The sequence below is a fragment of the Balaenoptera ricei genome, chromosome 2 (assembly GCF_028023285.1).
Source record: "Balaenoptera ricei isolate mBalRic1 chromosome 2, mBalRic1.hap2, whole genome shotgun sequence".
In the NCBI taxonomy this organism is placed as follows: domain Eukaryota; kingdom Metazoa; phylum Chordata; class Mammalia; order Artiodactyla; family Balaenopteridae; genus Balaenoptera; species Balaenoptera ricei.
Genome location: NC_082640.1, coordinates 176,866,709 through 176,889,723, shown reverse-complemented (window position 1 = coordinate 176,889,723; position 23,015 = coordinate 176,866,709). Strand labels below are relative to the sequence as shown.

The 23,015-nt window shown below is 38.4% G+C and overlaps 1 protein-coding gene across 4 annotated transcripts in view; it reads left to right on the top strand.

The window, feature by feature from the left end:
• The window catches only part of BTBD7 (BTB domain containing 7), an 81,081-nt gene that overhangs the window by 35,329 nt on the left and 22,737 nt on the right, over positions 1-23,015 (top strand). For 2 of the 4 annotated variants that reach the window (XM_059914871.1, XM_059914872.1), the window contains exon 3: positions 105-1,184. In XM_059914871.1, the coding sequence (XP_059770854.1) occupies positions 105-1,184 (1,080 nt within the window). Of the gene's footprint in view, positions 1-104; positions 1,185-5,873; positions 7,860-11,707; positions 12,300-23,015 lie in introns of those variants that run through there. The other 2 variants (XM_059914874.1, XM_059914873.1) reach the window with 2 other exon arrangements.

Here is a 23,015-nt window from a genome sequence, read left to right as displayed (position 1 = left end):
CTGTCTGTAAATATTTTTAGCACAAAATGCGTATTAAATTGAATGCTGAAAATGACTGTCACGAAAAAAGAGACAAGTTTTCATTTGTTTAATTTCCTTCTTAGGGACATCATCCTATTCTCAGCAAGGCTATGGTTGTGAATCAAAATTATATAGCCTTGACCATGGCCATGAGAAACCACAAGACAAAAAAAAGAGAACCTCTGGCCTTGCCACTCTCAAGAAGAAGTTTATCAAGCGTCGAAAATCTAATAGGTCTGCTGATCACGCCAAGCAGATGCGAGAACTCCTCTCTGGGTGGGATGTTCGAGATGTCAATGCATTAGTGGAGGAATATGAGGGAACTTCAGCCTTAAAGGAGCTTTCTCTACAAGCCAGTTTGGCTAGACCAGAAGCCCGGACATTGCAGAAAGATATGGCCGATCTTTATGAGTACAAGTATTGTACTGATGTAGACTTAATATTTCAAGAAACTTGTTTTCCTGTTCATCGTGCCATTTTGGCGGCAAGATGTCCATTTTTTAAAACACTACTTTCTTCCTCACCCGAGTATGGGGCAGAGATCATAATGGACATCAGTACAGCTGGTATAGATATGCCCATGTTTTCTGCGTTGTTACACTACCTTTATACGGGAGAGTTTGGAATGGAGGACTCAAGGTTTCAAAATGTTGATATCCTCGTTCAGCTTAGTGAAGAATTTGGAACACCAAATTCCCTTGATGTAGATATGCGTGGACTCTTTGATTACATGTGTTATTATGATGTCGTCCTTAGTTTTTCTTCAGACTCTGAACTGGTTGAAGCTTTTGGTGGAAATCAGAACTGTTTAGATGAAGAGCTCAAAGCTCATAAGGCTATTATTTCAGCACGGTCCCCATTTTTTCGAAATTTATTACAAAGGAGGATACGGACGGGTGAAGAAATCACAGACCGAACTTTAAGGACTCCCACAAGAATTATATTAGATGAGTCCATTATACCAAAAAAATATGCGAAAGTTATATTACACTGTATGTATACTGACGTGGTGGACCTCTCCGTTTTGCACTGTAGCCCCTCTGTGGGGAGTCTCAGTGAAGTTCAGGCTCTCGTCGCAGGGAAGCCAAACATGACTAGGGCAGAAGAAGCCATGGAACTTTACCACATAGCACTGTTCTTGGAATTTAACATGCTTGCACAAGGTATGAAATTCTGATTTTTAATCTTGATTTCTAGAATGACATATTTGTCTTCCAAATTGAAAACACAACCAATATGTTCCATGATTTCAGTGTCTGGGATGTAACAGGGTCAGTTTTTCAAATCTGTAGTTATGACATCTGAGACAGAATGAGGGTTAGTGTTAATGTGGCTCTTCATTTGGTATTAAAACCAAGCATTCAAAACTAATGACTAAGCAACAGATGAGACTTGAGGCTCTTTCTTCCCTAATGTAAGATGATAGGTGTGGGGATATATAATTACCCAGCTACCACCCACCTACACCCTGTCTGCTCTTGAGCTTTGAGCTAGCCCTGTTTCCCAGATTTCAAGGTTATTCTTGATCTAAGACTCCTTAGGTGACTTAGATTCTCATATTTACACCAGTGCCTTATTGATTCTTAAATATTTAGAATAAGAATGAAAGTTAATTACAGAAATGAAGATAGTCCCATTTGGATACAAATTAATTGAATCAAAGAATTGGGCAAGGTTTCTGACTTAAATTTTAAAATATTCTATATATTTTCAAGTTCAACTTGTACCTCAAGCAACAGTTTACAGGGCATAAGGCAGAGTTAGTGCTTAGACTCGTGCCTTCATTTAATTTAAACTAAAACTAAGTTAGAATGGCACATTTTTTGTGTTACAGGCAAATAAATACATGAAAGTTACATTAAAATAATTGTATATCTGTTGGTAAACGTTAGAATCTTAACATTTCAGAGCTGGAAAGAGATCTTCCATGGGAGAGCAAAGGGAATTTGCTGGCTTGACAGAATGCACTCTTAGCTTTCTATGGCTGTATATTAAAAGAAAACAAGCTATATGACATGAAACTACTTGTGAAATTTAGCTGATGAGTGTTTGCTAAAAGAACACTACAAGTTGCCAATTAGAAGAGAATGTTAATGGTTTGGGTAAAAGACATTAATTTAAATAAGGAAAGCTAAGCACATTTTTCTAACTTGAAAAAAATGTATGGCTAAATCAACAAATTAATAAGACTTTGAGAAATAAAAATAAAAGCCCCAGTTAAATAACAACGTCAGTGACAAAATGAGAGAGATTATCAGAAGACGTTATAAACATGAGTGAAAAAGTTTAGATTTCTGTTACATAAAGAATCTTTTAAAATCTTATTTTACCATTACCTGTGTAGTAACAGTACTAATTTTATTACCATAATCAAAATGTCATTAAAATATTTTCTTACTGGTTTAAAACAAAAATTATTAGTAATAGTAGACTATTAGACATCAGAATATAGGAAAATATGTCACAAAAATAACCTAGCAGCTTGACCTACCATTCTTTCATTCTGTAAATCCAAATTTGTCAGAAAATGCCTCTACAGAAAAATTTAAAGGTTGCAACATTACCAAAAAGATATAATAATCTCTATTTTCTCAAAATGGCTTTACTTTTTTGACAAGTTTAAATAATAAGAAACCAAAATGTACTGTGTATACTTTACTGTTTTTAAAAATGGGAAAGCATCCCTTAATGTTTTTTTGTTTTGTTGCTGTTAAGTTTTTAATGGAAAGTAAAATGGTGAGCCAGTTCTCGGATCTTGGCTAATACTTGATCTAGAGTTCTTTTATGTTAAGTGAGTTAAATTTTTTATATATATATAATTTAGCTAGAAATTGTATTTTTTGGAGCACATTTAAAGCTATAAAACAACACTCCTTTCAGACCCTTAATTTTGGTTACTTAAAACAAGCAAACAAATATTCCCTTAAATTTGGGTGTACATGACTCTCTGTTTCCTTTCATTATTCAAAATATAGAGTTTGGGTTATTTGGTGTTTTGTTTTTCGCACACCATGTAGGCCTTATCTTTCTCCCATACCCATTATACTGTTCATACTAGGGTTTATAGCAGACCATAACTTCAAGGTAATTTTTACCTATTCCCATGGGAAGGAGAATATTTAGTCACTTGGAGAGGGATTTTATATCATAAAGCCTAAGACCTCAGGCTCTGGTACCAGACAGGCTGGATTTGAATCCTTTACTATTGTGTTTTAACTCGTTTGACCTTATAAGTCATCTCTCTAAGCCCCTGTTTTCTCATTTGTAAAATAAGAATAGTAATGCTGTAAGGTAGGTTTATGAGGATTAAAGGAAATAATATATGTTAAGTGATCTGAATAGTGCCCAGTACATAGTAAGCATTCAATAAATGTTAGCTGCTAAATGATAATCATCACAACATACATTGTTCACTACCACAGTCTTTTCTAAAACTAACTTTTTAAGTTTTAAAAAATAATTTTATAATTATATTGACTAAACCGCATATTGAGAATAGTTTACAGATTTTTTTTTAAGTAATTACTGTTGTTAAGATTTTCTTATAATTTTATCACTAGTGAGTTAATGCATACCACTTATCAAACTGTCGTATCTGGCTGTTTGTCACTCAGCTCTCAGCCAGAGTTCTGCAAGCAGATTAAACCTCTAATCCTCTGAGGCATCTATTATGTGTAATGAATTAGCATCTCTCCCATGCATCCAGCATGATACTAGTTACATACCATTTTGGAGAGAATTAAGAAAACAGTCACCGAAATAATTTTCTGTGTTCTATGATTCAGACGAGGACTCCCAGTTAAGAAAGGCTGTGAGACTAGACTGGCAACTTGAGGATAGGACCATATTGTTTTCATCTTTGTGCCCCCAGTGCCTGGGGCATACTAGGCACTCAGTAAATGTTTATGAATTAATGACTGTTACCTTTTATTCCAAATTAGATTTAACTTTAAAAGTTAAAGCCCAGTTTCAAAAGGAGACAAATTCTATCAAGGGAGGCTAGGACCTTGAGACAACATATGCCCTTAAAGGTGCAGAGGTGATTTAATAGTTTTAAGAACATCATAGGGCTTCCCTGGTGGCGCAGTGGTTAAGAATCCGCCTGCCAGTGCAGGGGTCACGGGTTCGAGCCCTGGTCCGGGAAGATCCCACGTGCCGCGGAGCAGCCAAGCTCGTGCACCACAACTACTGAGCCTATGCTCTAGAGTCCGCGAGCCACAACTACTGAGCCCACGTGCCACAACTACTGAAGCCCATGTGCCACAACTACTGAAGCCCACGCGCCGAGAGCCCATGCTCCGCAACAAGAGGTGCCACCGCAATGAGAAGCCCGCGCACCATAACATAGAGTAGCCCCCGCTCACCACAACTAGAGAAAACCCACGCACAGCAACGAAGACCCAACGCAGCCAAAAATTAAATAAATAAATAAATTTATTTTAAAAATTAAAAAAAAATAAAATAACATCATAAAAAGAGGCAATATAGGCAGACAGCCGGAGTGGTTTGGCAAGTAGATAAAAGGGAGTATTCCTGGCCTACATTGAGAATGTGTTTTATTCAGACAAGTAGGCAATCACTGTTAAGGAGGTGAATTAACAGGTAATGAGGCCTCAACTTACTGTGTGCCACCCTTTATTAAGCTCCCATGTATACATGGGTTAGTACTTTCTCATTTTGTTTCAGTGGTCCATCTGTCTGTTCTTGCATTAATATCACTTGCAGCCAGGTGGCAAATCCTGACCTCTGCCCCCTCAATTCCCTTCTAAACACAAGAGACCTGAGGTTTATTTTCAAACGAAGTGAACTAGAGAGATTCCACATCTGGAAATAATGATAAAGAAGGGTGGGGGTAAGGTACAAGGTTGAAATCTAGGATTATGTGAAAGCCTACAAACTAAATGGTGAAGTCATTCCCTGACCTTCACCTGCTCTGGTCCAAGCCTGGACAGATACAAGACAATAAATCGGGCTCCAGAAGTGGTGAACAGCCCAAGAGCATATAGACCTGTTTTAGGGTTTCGTGATGAAATTATACAGTGAAAAAGCCAGTATACCTTCCAGTGGTTCTACAGAGAAGACTACAGTCAGCAAGCCTCCTTCTGTAAGAGCTTCCAAGTAGGTATTTACTGCCTCATTCTTAAATATAAAAACCCTGGACATTTGAGGAAAGCTTCCAAACTGAGACAGAAATAAGAACAAATGCTAGAAGAAACAGACAATGAAGGGAGCAGAAGAAAACGTCAGTAGAATCAAGATATCCTTACATAAAAGAGCATTTTATTGAACAATGAGAGATAAATAGAATGCTATAAAAGTAAAAACAGGAGCTTTTGGAAATGAAAACTGTAATAGAAGGATTGAAAGGGAAAGTTAAGAAATCTAGAAAGTAAAATAACAAAGAGATGGACAACAGTGGAGACAAATAAGAAAACTAGAGTATTCATCCAGAAAGTGTAACGTCTTAAATAATGGCTTTAGAAATATATACTAGAGAAAATGGAAGAGAAGACAGTATCTAAGGAATAATACAGTCAATATTGCCAAAGCGAAAGGGATTTCTATATTAAAAGTTTCATCCCTTTCACTAGAAAACACCAGGGAAAAAGAGAAGATTCTGAAATGATTTAGAGAGGAAAGAATCAGTTTCCATACAAGAAATAGGAATCAGAATGGTATTGAACTCTTCAGTAGCAACAACTGAATTACATATTGCCTTTAAAGAGCTGATGGAAAATTGTTTTAAACACAAAATTCTATGCTTAGCCACACTGTCAATCAAGTGTCAGGCTAAATAAATGCATTTTTCAGTCCTGCCTCGAAAAACTTACCTCCCCTGTACCCCTACTCAGGAAATTACCAAGGATGTGTTCCACTAAATGATGAAGTAAACCAAGAACAAGGAAGTGTGGGATCCAGTAAATGGGGTCTAACACCAGAAAGAAGAAAAGAAAATCCTAGGTACGAGCTGTATATTCGGTGTAGTGGGCATCTAGTCTAGACTGGACTCAGAGGAGGAGGAAAGGCTGCAAGAAGTAAATATCTAGGAAGAAATCAATTACCTGAATGTTTGAACATTAAGTGACAAGTGACATTGAAAAAGGTGTTACAGATCTTTTGGTACATTTATGAAGAATTAGCTATTGTTAATTTATAAAAAATGAAGCAAGTGAGAAAAGAGGAAATTAATATTTGTCAGAAAAATTTAAAGTTACATATGGAAGAAAATGTAATTCTAATACACAGCCTGGCTCAGCAGTTAGTAGTATTTAAATAGTCATCATAGGGACTTCCCTGGTGGTCCAGTAGTTAAGGTTACATGCTTCCACTGCAGGGGGTGTGGGTTCATTCCCTGCTGGGGGAGCTAAGATCCCACACGCCTTGTGGCCAAAAAATCAAAACATAAAACAGAAGCAATATTGTAACAAATTCAATAAAGACTTTAAAAATGGTCCACATCAAGAAAAAAAAATAGTCATCATAATTTGAACATTGAATGTTAGTTTAATAAAATTTCTAAAATTTTATTTTCATAAAATTTTATAAAAATTATAATAGAAAGAGATAAATACCAGAAGATACTAAAATACTAAAAAACTGAGAGTAGTTGCCTCTGGGAAGCAGGACTGGTGTGGAAGAGAGATAGGGCAGGAGGTTTTATTTTTAGAGTAAGCTTTTTATTGCTAAGTAGAAGACTTTCTAAATTATGAGCATACACTGCTTTGACTACAAAATTGATTTTTTATAATAAAGATACGACGTCAGTACCCAGAAGAACCAGAAAGATCTAGATTGGCCACAATCCTGAAGAACTGGGGAATTTATCATATCTATCAGGACTGTTAACTAATGAGATCATGCTTATACTTTTGGTCTACACAGGGCTTTTACTTTCCTTCTCATTTGGTTATCTTGACAACCTATGAGTATAGTAGGGCTCAGAGATTAATAACTAGCCTTTTCCTAAGCTTGTAAGTGATGAAGTTGTGACTCATACCAGCTCTTCCAACCCCAAGCCCAGGAATTTGGGCATGGTGAGGCACGGGAGCAGTATGAGAACCAATTTTCAAGGATGATGGTGGGAGGCCAGTGTGGCCTAGTTGCAGGAACAAATCAGCAGACTAGTGATTGAAGCATCAACTCAGAGGAGCCTCAGCTGTAAGCCTGGTGGGACTGAACCGCTTGCGGATGGGGCTAAACACATATGTGGGGGAATTGTGGGCCAGCTGGAGATTTAAATACCTGGGTAGGTCACCACTCAGACTGCTTCAGAGCACTTTGCCAGAGAACAGAGGGCTTTGTACTGAGTGGGCCATTCTTTCCTGAATAGGCAAGTATTCCCATATCAGTTATTTGACTTTTTCAGCTGCCCAGAGTAAGGAACTCCTTCCTAATGTTGGGAAATTCCTCACTGTGTAGGTCTTCATAGAAGGCAGAGCCCACCTCCCAGTGTAAAAACCTAAAAGGTCGGATACTTGCTTTCTCAGCCTTCTCTGTGTTCAGGGCTTCAGCACATGACCTAGGCTTTTTGAATCTAGAGCTGATGGCACAGAGAATCGGGGACTGTAGAGAATTCTTTCTGGAAGCAGGGTAGGAGCAGCAACACCTAGTGGAAAAGGAGACCGGTCAGCGACAGTGGTACCAATGATGGCATTCGCTGTCCAGGAGTGGTTTTGGCCAGGGTCCCAAGGCTGCACAAGGTGCTCACTGGACTGTTTCTGTGATGTAGTACTCACTCGCAGCCTTCCTTTGTTGTTTGTTTTCTGAGCCTGCTCTCCAACTTTCCCAGCAGCTCTGTACTAACAGTATCCTTTCAAATAAATTCCGTTTCTGCTTAAGCCGACTAGAGTTGTTTTCTGTGGTTGCAGCTTAGAAGCCTAGTTCATAACAGTACCTGTATTAAAAAGACTAGTGTATAAAATTCCAAAATAGATGACTAGATTGGAAGAGCCTCAAAAGAAGGACCAGGTGTTTGATCACTGACTTTGCACAATGACCTTAGCATACACTGTGTAACAGCTCTGAAAATGTGAGAACAGTGAGAATATACTATTGATTCATAATTTTTTTTAGTAAAAATCCACTCTTTAGGAGAACTGTAGGTTTTCTCATGAACTTTAACAACCCACAGGCCTACAGTAAGAACTTCTGTTTCCGTGTCGTAAATAACCATTGACCTCAGAACAAAATAGCCCAGAGTTAGCACCAACATCTACATGCATATTCCAGTCCAGGACATTTTACAGTAATATGCTTTAAACTGCAGATTTATTTTTTCATATTGATCAAAACTGTATTTTTCAATCTTTGGAATATGAAATTTATGACTTTAGTTCCAAAATAGCTTCTGAAATGCATTGTCCATATTTTTAGTCATAATGCATGTGATTATATTTTATTGAATTAAAAATCTAACAGAGAAACAACTGAAAGCAATGACCTAATTTTTTCCCTTAGCAACTTGGTCAGATTCCAAGAGTGTGTGACTTGAAACGAATGCAAAATAGCAAAGACTAACTGTCCCCACTCTAATCCATTCCTCCCTCCTCCCATCCTCTCCATTGTCCCCATGTTGACACTCTTCCTTCTGTCTCGGTTTGGTTGAGCTGACAGTTCATTTTGCTTCTGTCTGTAGTTGTTTCCTCTTCAGCAGATTAGTCTGGATATACTTCCTAGAGAACAATGGAGCTAAGTTAAAGACCATTATCAACAGATCAGAGTAGTAAATATAGGTTTCAGTTAAATATGTGACATAGGTGAAGAATTAATCTCAGTTTCAGGAATGGCAGTTCAAAAGACTCAAGTTATACATCTCTAATCACAATAAAATTTAACTTACAAAACTTACTCAAAATTGTAACATGTAATATTTAAAATATTTAATTGCACATTTTATTTTAGAACTTAAACCGTTTTTCATATAAACTATAAACCCTTCACCTCTGACCCTCTACTCACACTTTTCTTTGGTTTTGTAATATCTTTGACTTTGTTCACTAAATGTTCAAATTCTACCCTTGTCTTTAAGACCAAACTCACATTATACTTCCCTTGTTTGGTCTTAGGCATTACAAATTAAAAGTATTTTCTGCTTCTTGCAAACTTCTAAAACACTTTGATTATTCTTTTAGGTTTTTACATCTTCTGACTTATTTTGAAATTAACCTATGTAACTGTTTCATTTCCTCTACCAACTAGTATCAACTATATTCTCTAAAGACAAGGTCAAAATCTGGGTCATCTTTGAATCACCCAAAAAACCTAGCACAGGGCTTTGCTCCTGGTAGACTCTCAGTTATATATTTTGAATTATGTTTAGTACCTATGAAAACTGAGTAACTTTTTCTTTTAAAAGGGGGGGAGGGGTATAATAAATGTTTAACCCTAGAAGTTGCAAATAAAATGAAAGCAGTGAGCCTCAATCGAGGAGATAAATATGAAGTATTATTTATAAAAGTAAATTTAGATGTGGTCCAAATGATGTATAACTCTGTACTGTTAAATGCAGTTTTAAGTTAAATTTCAAGTAAAATTGTCTCATCACCTCTTTGTTGGTCCATTGATATGAAATAGAATATCAATTGAATTTAGAATATTCTTGGAAGCCAGTCAAGGCTATTAATCTTTTGAAGCCAAAAAAGTTTAATCCAAGTATAATCTTACCTTTTGTGCTAATTATAATTTAGATCAAAGAACTAATTATGTATCTAAAATCTCACTAATAAAAACATATTTACAGTAATAATGCAAATATAATTCAAAATGTTAAAGTAACTTGGGAATTCTTATTCTAAATTAGATACCTTTTTACTTCTTATTTATCCTGTTTTATTAAAGGAAAATAAAATTGTAAAGGAGTTGCCATTTTCTTGTCTATTGAAAGTAGAGTGTTTATTCACCCTTATTTTATATACTTAGAAGACAGTGAGTGTAAATATTATGGCTTGTTATATGACTTTTTGAATGTAAATGTACACCAGGCACTTTGCAGTCATGGCAAGTGTTATTTTAAAATACATACAGTTTATTTGAAGTAAAGTCTATCAAATGTCTGTTCCTTTTTGTTTAAAATTATGCGGAGTTTAATTAGAAGCCTTTTCTCAACACTAAGCACAACCTTTTTTCTGTAATACTGAAATTCCAAGGATGCCACAGTGAAGGGAAATGAAATAGAGGAAGATTGGTTTGGTTTGGGTTTTTTCCCCAACCCAAGTTGTGTGTTTATTTCAGTCAGTGTCTAAGCAATTGGATTTAATTTGAACTTTATAGATATTAATCAGATAAAAGATGAAATGCTATACTCAGGTCAGTATGGATATGAACACAAAACTTTGAACAACAGTATTACTTCTCTGGGATAAGAAAGAGCTGAGCATTTATATTATTTAAAGAGTATGTTGAATTCTGGCCACTTGGAGGATAGCAGATAGCACCTGCAGTGTATTCTGAAACAGAGATACTTGATTTCAGGTTAACATTTTTTTGAACACTGTTGCTATACAAGATGCAGTGCCAGGGAGAAGAGAATTACAGTTTTCAAATGCCACTGTGTACCTAGCAGGCACTTCAAATATGCTGATTCATGTCATCTCCCATTTGCTCAGAGAGGTTCGGAGATAAATAACAGTGCCCAAATTTAATGGTATTTTATAAACACCATTAGATGGGGTTAGATCTGTGTTCTAATCCTGCCTCTGCCACATACTAACCATATCAATTCTGTCCGGATTCCTCAACTTGAGCTCGTTTATTCCTCTTCATAGAAGTGCAGGCACCAAGCACTGTGCCTGGCTCACAGTTGGGCTTTAACAAATGGTTTTAAAACTGGATTACATTAACTCTGAAGTAGACAATTTCTAAAGATAAGAATTGAGTTATTTTCCTTACACATCATTTGACAGCACAGTTCCAAGTTTCCGAAGTCTAAAAAAATTACCAGATTCAGACTTTTTTAAACACAATGATGCAATTGCAAGAAACGTCCAATGTTAGATGGCAAAACAGAGCCATTACAAAAAATGGTCCATAGAACTTTCTCTATGGTGGTGGGCTATTTGGTGTATACTCCCATTTTGCTTTGATTCAGTTATAGTTCCCTTTTCTCTTAGAAACACTAAGAAAAACGGCCTAAATTGTGGCCTTTTCCTAAAGCCCCAACTTATTTTTATTTTTCTGACTCTGCCATCATCAGATTTTGACCTTCCTCTTATACCTTCTATTGCCAAGGAGTGCAGAAACTAATGCAGTCTAAGATGCAGGTTATACCAGTACAAGGAAAATAGGATTGGGAGAGGGCATTATTAGTGAGTTAGGAGGGGAAATGACAGGAGGAAGAGCCTCTGTATTGTACAAGTATCCTGGCTTTTCAAACTCAGTGTTGAGATACATAGTTGACGTTTCTGCCTTAAAACCAAATATTGCACTTAACTCCTAAAATATCCAGAGTAGAAGGACTCTGCCCAGATACAAGTATTCTGTCTACTTCTGGTTTTAAAAGTGGCTGGAGGAAACTATTCCAGGAATTAAGGTAGATTAGATGTTTTAGCTATTACAGTGTGCAAAACATTGAGCTAAGCTCTTTTTGTGTAAGACCTCCCTTAATCTTTACAATAGCTCGTATGGTAGCTGCTATCATCCTGCCTGTTTTAGAGATGAGATGAGTAACTTAAGTTGTTACTTCCCCAAGGCCACTTCTGCTGATCAAAAGATGGACTTCAAAACAAGAATTTACCGACCACCAACTCTATACACGGTAGCTAAGCTTCCTATATACTTTGGTTTTTTGGGGGTTTTTTTGGCCGCCCCGAGCGGCATGCCAGATCTTAGTTCCCCAACAAGGGATCAAATCCATACCCCCTGCAGTAGAAGGGCAGAATCCTAACCACTGGACCTCCAGGGAATTCCCTATACTTTGTACTTTAAAAAAGTTTATAGGCAGTGTGTTTGGGAACATTCATAAGTAAACCATTCCTTGTAACAACTTTAAATTTGAATGAATTTATTTCAAAAGCAGTGTATGCTCATTGTTGGAAAAAAAAAGAGAATAGTACAGAAACATAGCCTAAAGTGTATTTTCACCTATTACCACTCCTTTCCCCAAATCCTTATTGATGACATGCTTTGAACAGTTTGAGTTTCCTTGCAAACCTTTGCATGTGTATGAGTGTGTGTGTGTATTTCACATGCATATCTTGTTCTGTTGTAATATAATAGTACCACACTATACATGTTATCCTGTGTCTCGCTTTTTACATACTTAATAAACTTTGGGAAAATTATGTCGTTACATAATAGTTACTTTATTTTAATAACTGTATTTTTGTTTGTTTCTAAAAATGTAAGGATGCCCTGGTTGGATATTCAGATAATAAAAATAATACAAAAGGTGTTGAAGAACCCTTCAGAATCACTACTCAGTGAAAAACACTTAACAAATAGTACCTTTTTATAAATATCTCCTGAAGACTGAATCAGAGTTTGAAGTGTTAATTTATGAGCCTGCTAAAACATGCAGTGAATATAAACTGACTAGAAAGTTCTTCCATCCAGCTATTTTTTCATATATGTAGATGAAAAGGAGTATCAATTCCTGTTATAAATTAACATGGGCTAGCCTCACTAAATATGTCTCCACGAAGGGGGTAGCTTTGATATATTAAAAGGCTTTGAGCTCTGGTTTTGTTCTCTCCACTGAAACATGCCTCATACTTAGCAGTGATGTGTCCATAAGACTTCGAGTAAATGTTTTTACATGTCAAAGTACTTGAAGGTGAAATATCCACACATCTGAAAGTCATGCCAGAAAACTGAAAACACTATTTGCACACTTACATGGCTTTGTTTTTAACCATGTTCCTCTTCAACCATAATAGACCCCTGAAGTGGGTTTGTTTTAATACTAAGTTTTTGCTGTCAGTGTTCCTTCCTAATGAAGTTTACATTGAAGAACAACGCTGGAACTTCCCTGGTGGTCCAGTGGTTAAGACTCCGCACTTCCACTGCAGGGGGTGAGGGCTCAATCCCTGGTCGGGGAACTAAGATCCCACATGCCGTGTGGCACGGCCAAAAAAAGAAAAAAAAAACAATGCTGAATTTTGGAACCTGATTCACTAAACTATTTCTAGAAAATACGTGGGCATCACCTTGGTTTTCTAAACCTTGATATCTGTCTGAGCTTGTATCTAATTATGAGAGGTTCAGAAATGTATGATTAAATAATTTCTTTGTTATTTTTATGCCTCATCGTAAATTCTAGATTGATAGTTTTTTGTTTATAAGTGTAAAGAAAAATATTAAGTATCTAAAGTCTTCAGTGGTGTGAACTCCCCCTCCTAACCTAGTTAAATAGAAGGTAGTAAGTACTAAGTTAAATAGAAGTAGATAGATACAGTGTCGTAAATCTGGTCATCATGATAGGTCTGTAAACCTGAGAGAACAGCAGCTGCCTGAGTTTTCAAGCAAATAAAGGTAACAATGGGGCATTATGGGGGGAGGGAGGAATATAACCTGTTGATTCAAATGGATCCTTGTTATAGAATTAGCAGTATGACTCCTATACTTTATTCATTTAGCAAACACTTATTGACCTCTTACTATATGCCAGACCCTGAGAGTAGAGAAATGAATAGGATAGTCCAGTGGTGAGTGCCAATAGGCAATTCCAGTGTCAGTGGTGAGTGCCAATAGGCAATTCCAGTGTAAGTGCCCTAATAGAGTAAAGCACTGAATGGTAGGGAGCACATAGGAAAAAGAGGAGCCTCAAACCTCAATATAGGGAGTTAGGGAAGGAGAGACAGTTAGGGAAGGAGGGACAGTATCAAGAACTATACAAGAACTTTACAGAGAAGTGACCTGGAGAATGAAAGGAGTTAAGTAAATAAAGGTTGGAGATAAAGAGGCACATATCAGGCAGAAGGAACTGCAGGTAGCAAGGCCTAGAGATAAATGAGAGCGAGGCACTTTTGCCTGGTGCCGAGGGGAGGGGTTGCAGAGATAAGAGAGGTATGGTATGGAGAAATGAGGCTATAGCAGCCGGCAGTGCTGTGTAATGAAGAACTTGGTGTACCATGCTGAGACATTTGGCTTTATCCTGAGCCTGTGGCCTGATTAAATTTACATTTCTGAACGCTGTCTTTGGTTGCAGCATGCAGAGACCATAAGAAATGTTCCAGAAATAGTGTTTTTATTTTAAATGCATACATTCTTTAAGCAGATAAAATCTATTAATTATGCATCAGAAATTACTAATTCTTTTTTAAAAGTTCCTTACTCTATTTATTCATTTCTTTAGTAGAATTTTTTGAGCACCTATTTTTTGCCAGGCACTGTGTAAGCTCTTAGCTCACATTATCCTCTGTGGTAGGTATTACCTCCATCTTACAGATAAACTGAGGCTTGAAAATATTGTCACCTGGGGTTACAACTAGAAAGTGTTAAGGCCTAAATTTGAATCCTGGTTTTTCCAACTCTAGAGCTACTCTTTCCCATTTGAGGGGGAGAGGGAATATGATCTCTGTAAGAAGAAATCATATATGAGGTACACTGTTTCAAAGGGAGTACACGATTATATTGAAGAGATAAAAACCAGTAGATATCAAAAAGTTTTCTGAAAGTCATAATTACTTGGCTCTACCCCAAGAGCTTTGGACTTTTCCTTTATTATGATAATGGAATTAAGGATACTAGCTTACTGTTTTGTTACTAGTGGGAAAATGGTTTAAGAATAATAAACATGGTATAGGTATAAATGGGTATTTTGTGTTTTTAGATAAAGAGGCATAAACTTCTGAGTTTCTCACGTAATAAGTACTAGGACTGGGTTTATGTAGCATTTTAATAAATGATCTGTGAGAGAAAAGTGCACAAACATTTAGGTTGTCACTGACCCTTTCTGTTCCCTTTATGACCTTTGACTTGCTCTGCTGTCTTGAGATTATGCTCCCTTCCTACCCTCTCCTACCCCCGCAAATCCCCATACTTGCTTTTGAATTAGAATACACCAGTACAGTGGGTGCCCTCTTCAAGGGAACTTAATTATAGTAATAGCTGCCATTTATTTAATGTTTATCGTAAGTTAATGTGCTAGATGCTGTGTGTATATTTTCTTATTTAATCTTCAAAATAACCCGATGAGGGAGATTTTTAGGATTAGGAAACATTTTTCAGTTGAGGAAACAGGCAAAATTTCATACATCACACAGCTAAAGGGAGTTGGGATTGGGTCTCGGATCAGTCCGACTCTAGTGGTGTATCTTGGCATCTCTCTTCCAGTAAGATGCCTGCACGTGAGAACGTGTGTTCAATTTCAAGGAGTTCAGGCATCCTGTAGGTCCCAGAATTAGATCCCCTCGCATTTTAGTTTAGCAGAGGCTTATATATAGTGTCTGTGTCCAGAGAACGGACATCCCCTTGAATGCTTCTCCCGTTCATTATGCTATTCTCACCCCAAAAAACACTTAAGCACAAATATTAAAAATGTCATATTAGAAATGTTAATTTATAACAGACATTAAAGAAATATAAATCTATATTCAACTAAGTATCTTAGGAATTCTTAGTCTTTTTTTTTTTTTTTCCTTTCATGGTGTAAAGAGAAATCCTCAGTCTTTTGTCAGTTGTTGTCTGTGTGCTTTAACCTCCTCCTTTAGTTACTAAAGTTGTTCTTTAGACATTTTCAGCTTCTTTCCCGTCTTTGTTTTTCCCTTTCACACAGCTTGGCAGAGCTGTAAGAGTAAAGAGTACAAGCACTCTTTGTACATTTTCACACACAAGTTACATGAATCTCAGTGATTGTGTCTTTCCCATCAGAAGGGAGTAATGTTCTCAAAGCAGCGAACCTTCTCATTTCCTTCCCAATATTTGCTTGGATTTTGTGGTCATTGATTGATTTTATATTGAGCACTGAGGGAAGGAACTCCTGGCACCTTCCATAGCCTGGTGTTTTTTGGTTTTTTTTTATTATTTGATTTTTTGAATAGGTAATCATTCAAATGGAATAGAATTCAAAAGGTACAAAAGGGTCCTCAGCGAAAGGTCTCCTGCCCTCTCAACTTTTTGTCCCCCAGCCCCTCAGTTCCCCTTCACAGAGGCAACCAGTGTTATCGGTTTCTTGTATATCCATCCAGATAGACAATCCAGAGATTGTATTAGAACATAACTTTTAAAATATACTGAAAGGGAATTTTAAAAGATATTTGGAATGGATCTATAATACTAGTAATGCTTTCTGGCATTTAGCTATTACAAGAAAATCTTACAAGGCTATTAAAAGGGGCAGAAGTTTGAAAGATATACTTCCACATAGATAAATATGTTGCACTTAAGTCTCTGCCTGTATGTTAATGCCCTTCTACCCAACAGGGACATCCAGGTTCTGAACATTAGCCAAAAGAGTATAAGAAATAAAACCCAGAAAAACTCAGCCTACTTTTTTTTTTATAATGAAAATAGTTTTTAATCCAGAGTTATTTTTCCCCCAGCTTTATTGAGCTATAATTGACATATAGCATTGTGTAAATTTAAGGTATACAATGCAATGATTTGATACATGTGTACATTGCAAAATGTTTACCACAATAAGATTAGTTAGCATATTCTTTATCTCACATAATTAACATTTTGTTGTTGTTATAGTGAGAACATTAAAGCTGTGCTCTCACAGCAACTTTCAAGTATACAGTACAATATTGTTAACTAGTCTCCATGCTTTACATTAGATCTCTGGACCTTATTCATCTTATAACTGAAAGTTTGTACCCTTTGACCAACATCTTATTTTCCCTGCCTCTCAGCCTCTAGAAACCACCGTTCTATTCTCTGTTTTATGAGTTTGATGTTTTTTGATTCCATGTATAAGTGATATCATATTTTTCTTTCTCTGACTTATTTCACTTAGCATAGTCCTCTCAGGGTCCATCCATGTTGTTGCAAATGGCAGGATTTCTTTCTTTTTATGGCTGAATACTGGATATAGATATAGATTATAGATGTAGATATCTCATATTTCCTCTATCCATTCATCTGTTGATAGACACTTAGGTTGTTTCTGTGTCTTGGATTGGCTATTGTGAATATTGATGTGATGAACATGGGAGTGCAGATATCTCTTCAAGATAGTGATTTCATATCTTCAGATATATATACCCAGAAGTGGGATTGCTGGATCATATGATAGTTTTATTTATAATTTTGTGAGGAACCTCTCTACCGTTCTCTGTGGCTATACCAATGCACATTCCCACCAACAGTGCACAAGGGTTCCCTTTCTCTCCAACCTTGCCAGCATTTGTTGTCTCTTGTCTTTTTGATAGTCATTCTAACAGGTGTGAAATGATGTCTTATTGTGGTTTTGATTTGCATTTCCCTGATGATTAATGATGTTCAGCACTTTTTCATGTACTTGTTGGCCATTTGTATGTCTTTGGAAAAGTGCCTATTAAGTCCTTTGCCCAGTTTTTACTCAGATTGCTTGCTATTGAGTTGTATGAGTTCCTTATATATTTTGGATATTAACCCCTTGTTATTTATGGCTTGTAAATATTTTCTGCCATTCCGTAAGTTACCTTTTTATTTTGTCAATTGTTTCTTTTGCTATGCAGACACTTTTTAGTTTGTTGTAGTCCCACTTGTTGATTTTTGTTTTTGTTGCTTGTGCTTTTGGTGTCATATCCAAAAATACTTGCCGAGACTGATGTCAAGTAGCTTTTTCCCAGTGTTTTCTTCTAGGAGTTTTACAGTTTAAAGTCTTTAAGTCCTTAATCCATTTTGAGTTAATTTTTTGAGTGGTATTAGATAGGGGTCCAGTTTCATTCTTTTGCATGTAGGTATATCTAGTTTTCCCTGTACCATTTATTGAAGAGACTATCCTTTCCCTCACTGAGTATTCTTGGCTTTCTTATCAGTCCTTTTTTTTCTGGCCAAACTATGATACACCTTTACCTAAAATACTGATTGCAGTTCTTACTGCTCTTCAGAAATGTAGTAACGTTAGACATGTTCTGAGAAAACGCAGCTAAAGCAGATCAAAGAAATGAGTACTATGGCAGACTAAAATGATTAGGATTGTCCAGTATGTCAGAAAGGATATTGCTAAGACGCTTATAAACTTACTGTGACCCCTAATGATCCTCACCTTCAGGTATTCATACCATTATGCAACCCCCTCCCCTTAAGTGTGAGTGCGACATAAGACTTGTTTCTAACTAATACAATATGGCAAAGATGATGGGATATCACTCCCATGGTTGTATTAGATTATATAAGACTCCATCTTCATAGTAGACTTACACTAGAGACTTTTTACCTTGCCAGCTGTGAAGAAGTAAGCTACTATGTGGTCAGATGGCCTGTTGAGTGGACCGCATGGCAAGAACTGCAGGCAGCCTCTTGGAGCTGAGTGTGAACCCCGCAGCTAATAGCCAGCAAGAAGCTGGGCCTTTAGTTATTACGGCTGCAGGGAAATGATTTCTGCCAGCAACCCAAATGAGCTTGGAAGCAAATTCTTCCCCAGCCTTCACATGAGAATGTAAACCCAGTTGGCACCTTGATTGCAGCCTTAAGAAACCCTGACTAAGGACCCAGGTGACCTGTGCCCAGACTCCTGACCCACAGAAAATATGGGATGATATGTTTGTTGTTTTAACCCACTAAGCTTGTGATAATTTGTTACATAGCAACGGAAAACAAATACATTATTTAATCTTCTGATTTTCATAGGTTAGAATGGTTTAATATCAACAATTCCATGTGATTTAACTTAATTAGGGGAAATCAGTAATTTAAATCTAATTTATCACAGAGCCTTCAAGGTGATAACCAGCCACACCTCTAATAAAAGACTCAGTTCAGGAAAGATGGTGCTATCAGCCACAGTCCCAGCTGCTACAACTGGCTGGAGGCTATAATTGATATTCTCATTGTAACTATATCACTCAGAGTTCAGTCAGGGAAGCTGAGCAACTCTGACTTACGGGGTAGGGGAATTATTATAGGAATTGGGCCTTACGCAATTGTGGAAGAAGCTGGGGAAGTGAAGGTCTGAAAGGGAGAGGAGTTAGACCCAAAGGAGTTAATAATCAGTCAACCTGGAAAGCCAAGGACATTGAGCCACTAAGGTGGAGCTGCAAAGGGGGAAGCATGAGGACAGTGGCAGTTGTATCCGTGGATCTGCAGCCAATCATCTGGTGGTTGCCTGGGGCCAGTATTATCACCAGGGCTGCAGTTGGGAGGGAGAGCTGGATGCAGAGCTGAGGAGAGCAAGGACAAGCTAGAATCTACGGGCACCTCTGTGTCTGCCTGTCACCACATCTAGCTACAGTGACTTTTTTTGTTGTTTGTTTTTGAGTTTTTTTGTTGTTTTTTTTCTGGTTTTTTTTTTTTTGGCTGCGTTGGGTCTTCGTTGCTGCGCGTGGGCCTTCTCTAGTTGCAGCAAGCAGGGGCTACTCTTTGTTGCAGTGCACGGGCTTCTCATTGCGGTGGCTTCTCTTGTTGCGGAGCACGGACTCTAGGCACACGGGCTTCAGTAGTTGAGGTGCGTGGGCTCAGTAGTTGTCACGCACGGGCTTAGTTGCTCCACGGCATGTGGGATCTTCCCAGACCAGGGATTGAACCCACGTCCCCTGCATTGGCAGGCGGATTCTTAACCACTGCGCCACCAGGGAAGCCCCTACAGTGACTTTTAGAGAGTAATGGCTGCTGCTGCGGCTTCCTTTCAAATCACACATTTCTGTTTTGGCCAACTTTAGCTTAGAAACAGACAGGGATGGAGATCGTGGAAAAGAGTTTTAGCTTAAGCAACTTTAAACAGTACAGGTCAGCACAGTCTCCCTCTTCCATCACCCAACCTAGATTTTCTTCATGCTTTACCAACATTTCAGCAGGTCTAGATAGCCTTCCAGGTGAGATGACCCAGACCTTCATCCCAGAAGTATCTGCAGTTGCCCAGCCTCCGTTATCACTGACCAAGGAAGCACCAGAAGGTACTGCAGTTGAGTCCCTCAGATTCTGGACGAACACCTTCCTGCTCCTTTTGTACTGCCCCAAACCTAGCGCCCTGGCACAGCACTCTCAGTATCCACTCTCACCGTATTTATATCCAGGTCTTGTAATTCCTTGGGTGTGTGTGCTTTCTTCCCAGAACAGGGACTATACTTTCTCTCTCAGAATGTGATTATGCTTGAACAGATCCTGATTATTGGTTTGGAGCTAGTGAGAGGAGGCAGGGGCAGATATTGAAGAAGACAAACCCTGTCTTTTCAGGCACCTCCAGGGTCTTCTGGCAAGAGAACACTACTGTCCTCTAGCAAGGAGTTGGGAGGTGCTGCTCCTCCCAGCCCAGAAAGTTCAAGTGAATGTTGGGGTTTAGCATTCCTAGCTCATCCACCCAAATATCCCCCTTCCAGGTTTCTGTGTCCACCTGTTCCTATCAAGACCCAGATTTTGTCAGAGATTTGCCAAGACTTTGCTCAAGTCTTCTTTGTAGTTCTGATATCCTTAAAATTAAATCTTGAGCCTGAGTTTTGGCAGTCTTTTCTGCAGCTGCAGGAAATAAGGGTCTCTTTGAACACTGATCTAGAAGTTCCCTGATTTTGACAGAATTCTTAGACTTGAGGGGTGACTAACTGTCATTTTCTTTTTTTCATGACTTTTCATCCAGCCACATCAGGTCCTTTGAATTACTAATGTTTCTGTTCAAGTTCAGCCACTACTACTGAACTAATACTTCACTTAGTGAAAAATCTTAGTATTGTCATGCTGCTACAGGCAGGGGTTATCACCACCCCACTTGTCATTAGGAATGGGGTCCTCTTCGCCATTGTACCAGTGAGTGATTTAGTTCCAGAATCTCACTCAAGAATCTTATTTCTGGGCTTCCCTGGTGGCGCAGTGGTTGGGAATCTGCCTGCTAATGCAGGGGACACGGGTTCGAGCCCTGGTCTGGGAAGATCCCGCATGCCGCGGAGCAGCTGGGCCCGTGAGCCACAATTGCTGAGCCTGCGCGTCTGGAGCCTGTGCTCCGGGACAAGGGAGGCCGCGATGGTGAGAGGCCCGCGCACCGCGATGAAGAGTGGCCCCTGCTTGCCACAGCTGGAGAAAGCCCTCACACAGAAACAAAGACCCAGCACAGCCAAAAATAAATAAATAAATAAAAAAGCTTCTTTCCTTCTGCCCCATTTAAAAAAAAAAAAAAAAAAAAAGCTATCCTATTTTCACTTATAAAAAAAAAAAAAAAAGAATCTTATTTCCTAGGGCCACTTATCTTACTATCATAGTGTGGGTGTCTCCTCTCATTCCCCCATAACCTGTGCTGAAACAGCCTAAAACAAAGGCTTGCTTGCAGGTAGTTTAATTGGTAAGGAATCCCATGAACAAGAGTGAGAATTGGGGGGATTGAAAAAGGGGAGGAAGGAAAGCAGCATAAGAGTGGGCCATTGTGTTGGTTACCACTGGAGGCTACTGGGCTTCAAGCCTACCAGGATCCTTGAGGAGTTTTGTAGAATCTTCTTCAGAATGGTCCTCCTGAAGGATAACAGAGAGGAGCCTTTATCCAGCCAGCTCTCAGATGTTGCAGAGTCCAAGGACTAGCAATGAAAAACACTAAGGCATAGATTGACTTGTCTTCTAACCCCCATGTCTGATGCTTATTCTCTGCCTTGGATCTGGAATTCTGGTTGCCTTTTTAAAATAGATGTGCAGAGATGATATGTTGATGGTGGTGTTTTAGAAAGCAAACCTTTCGGCTGCGTGATCATTATGGATTAGAATACTGAAGGGACAGAGATAGTGGGAAGCTTTTCTATAATTAGTGTGTGAGGTACTGAGGATTTGAACCAAGGTGGTGTTAATAGGAATGGAAAACAAAGCTAATCAAAGAGCGTTTTGAAGGAAGAATCAGTAAGAAACATTAACTAGTTTTGTGTGTGTGTATGTGAGAGAGAGAGAGGAAGAGAGTTGGCACAGCTGATTTAAGATGTCTTGCCTAGAAAAAGGATAGTGTTCATGGACACATTGGCTCCCCAATATTATTTAACATAATCCTCAGAACTCTGATGGGATTATTTCATCCTGGATGTGAGGAAATGACACTAGCAGAGGGTGGTGTGCTTTGATCCAGTACAGGCTGGTAGGTGAGAGCCAAGAGTTAGTGATATAATTACCTGAATTCAAAGCCTTATATGCTCCTCCTGCTACTTCATGCTGCCCTCATTTCCCTCTTGTTTCATAATTCCTTTCCTTAGGATTTGGAATCAGTCATGTACGGGTTAGTAGGAAAGAACTGAAACAACTTTTCTCTCGAGCCTATTTGCACTTGAAGTTGTAATTCTAACTCTGGTGCCACTGAAGAGTCACTATGCCTGCTCTAAGGCCAGCCTTCCTCTAACCTTATTATATTGTTTTATGTTGCATGGCATGTATTTCTCACAAATTTCCAGGTCAGTTGAAATCACAGATTTAAATTTGCAACCCTGGACTCACTCTGATTGCCACCGTGGTTGAGTAGGGTCGGTGGCTCTGTTCCCACTGCTGCTCATTTTCCTCCTGGGACCAACAAACTAGCCACAGTGTGTTCTTCCCATGGCAGTGGCAGAAGGTGAGAGGGCAAGTCTAGTTCCCAAAAGTACTTTTGAAGCCTTTTGTCACATCACATTCACTAACATTTAATTGGCCAAAGCAGATCCCATGGCCAATTCCAAAGTCTTGGGGCAGGGAAGTACACTCTGCCCGTGGAGGTGGTGGGGCACGGGGATCAGAAGGCTGGTAGTAGTGAATATGTCTAAACAGTAATCGAGCACGTGTGGGTAATAGTCTAATAAGCTCCAAAGTTCTAGTTTAAAAAGATAAAGTAGCCATTCTGACTGTGTCGTTTAGTTGTCTTTAAAGAAATATATGTACTGTTTAATCTGTAGTTAGGAAATGGAGTCAGTAAGCTCTACAGGGAAAAAAGAGAGAGCGTGCCCTCTGTAAGTTAATTAGTACTGAATGGGAGGAAACAAACC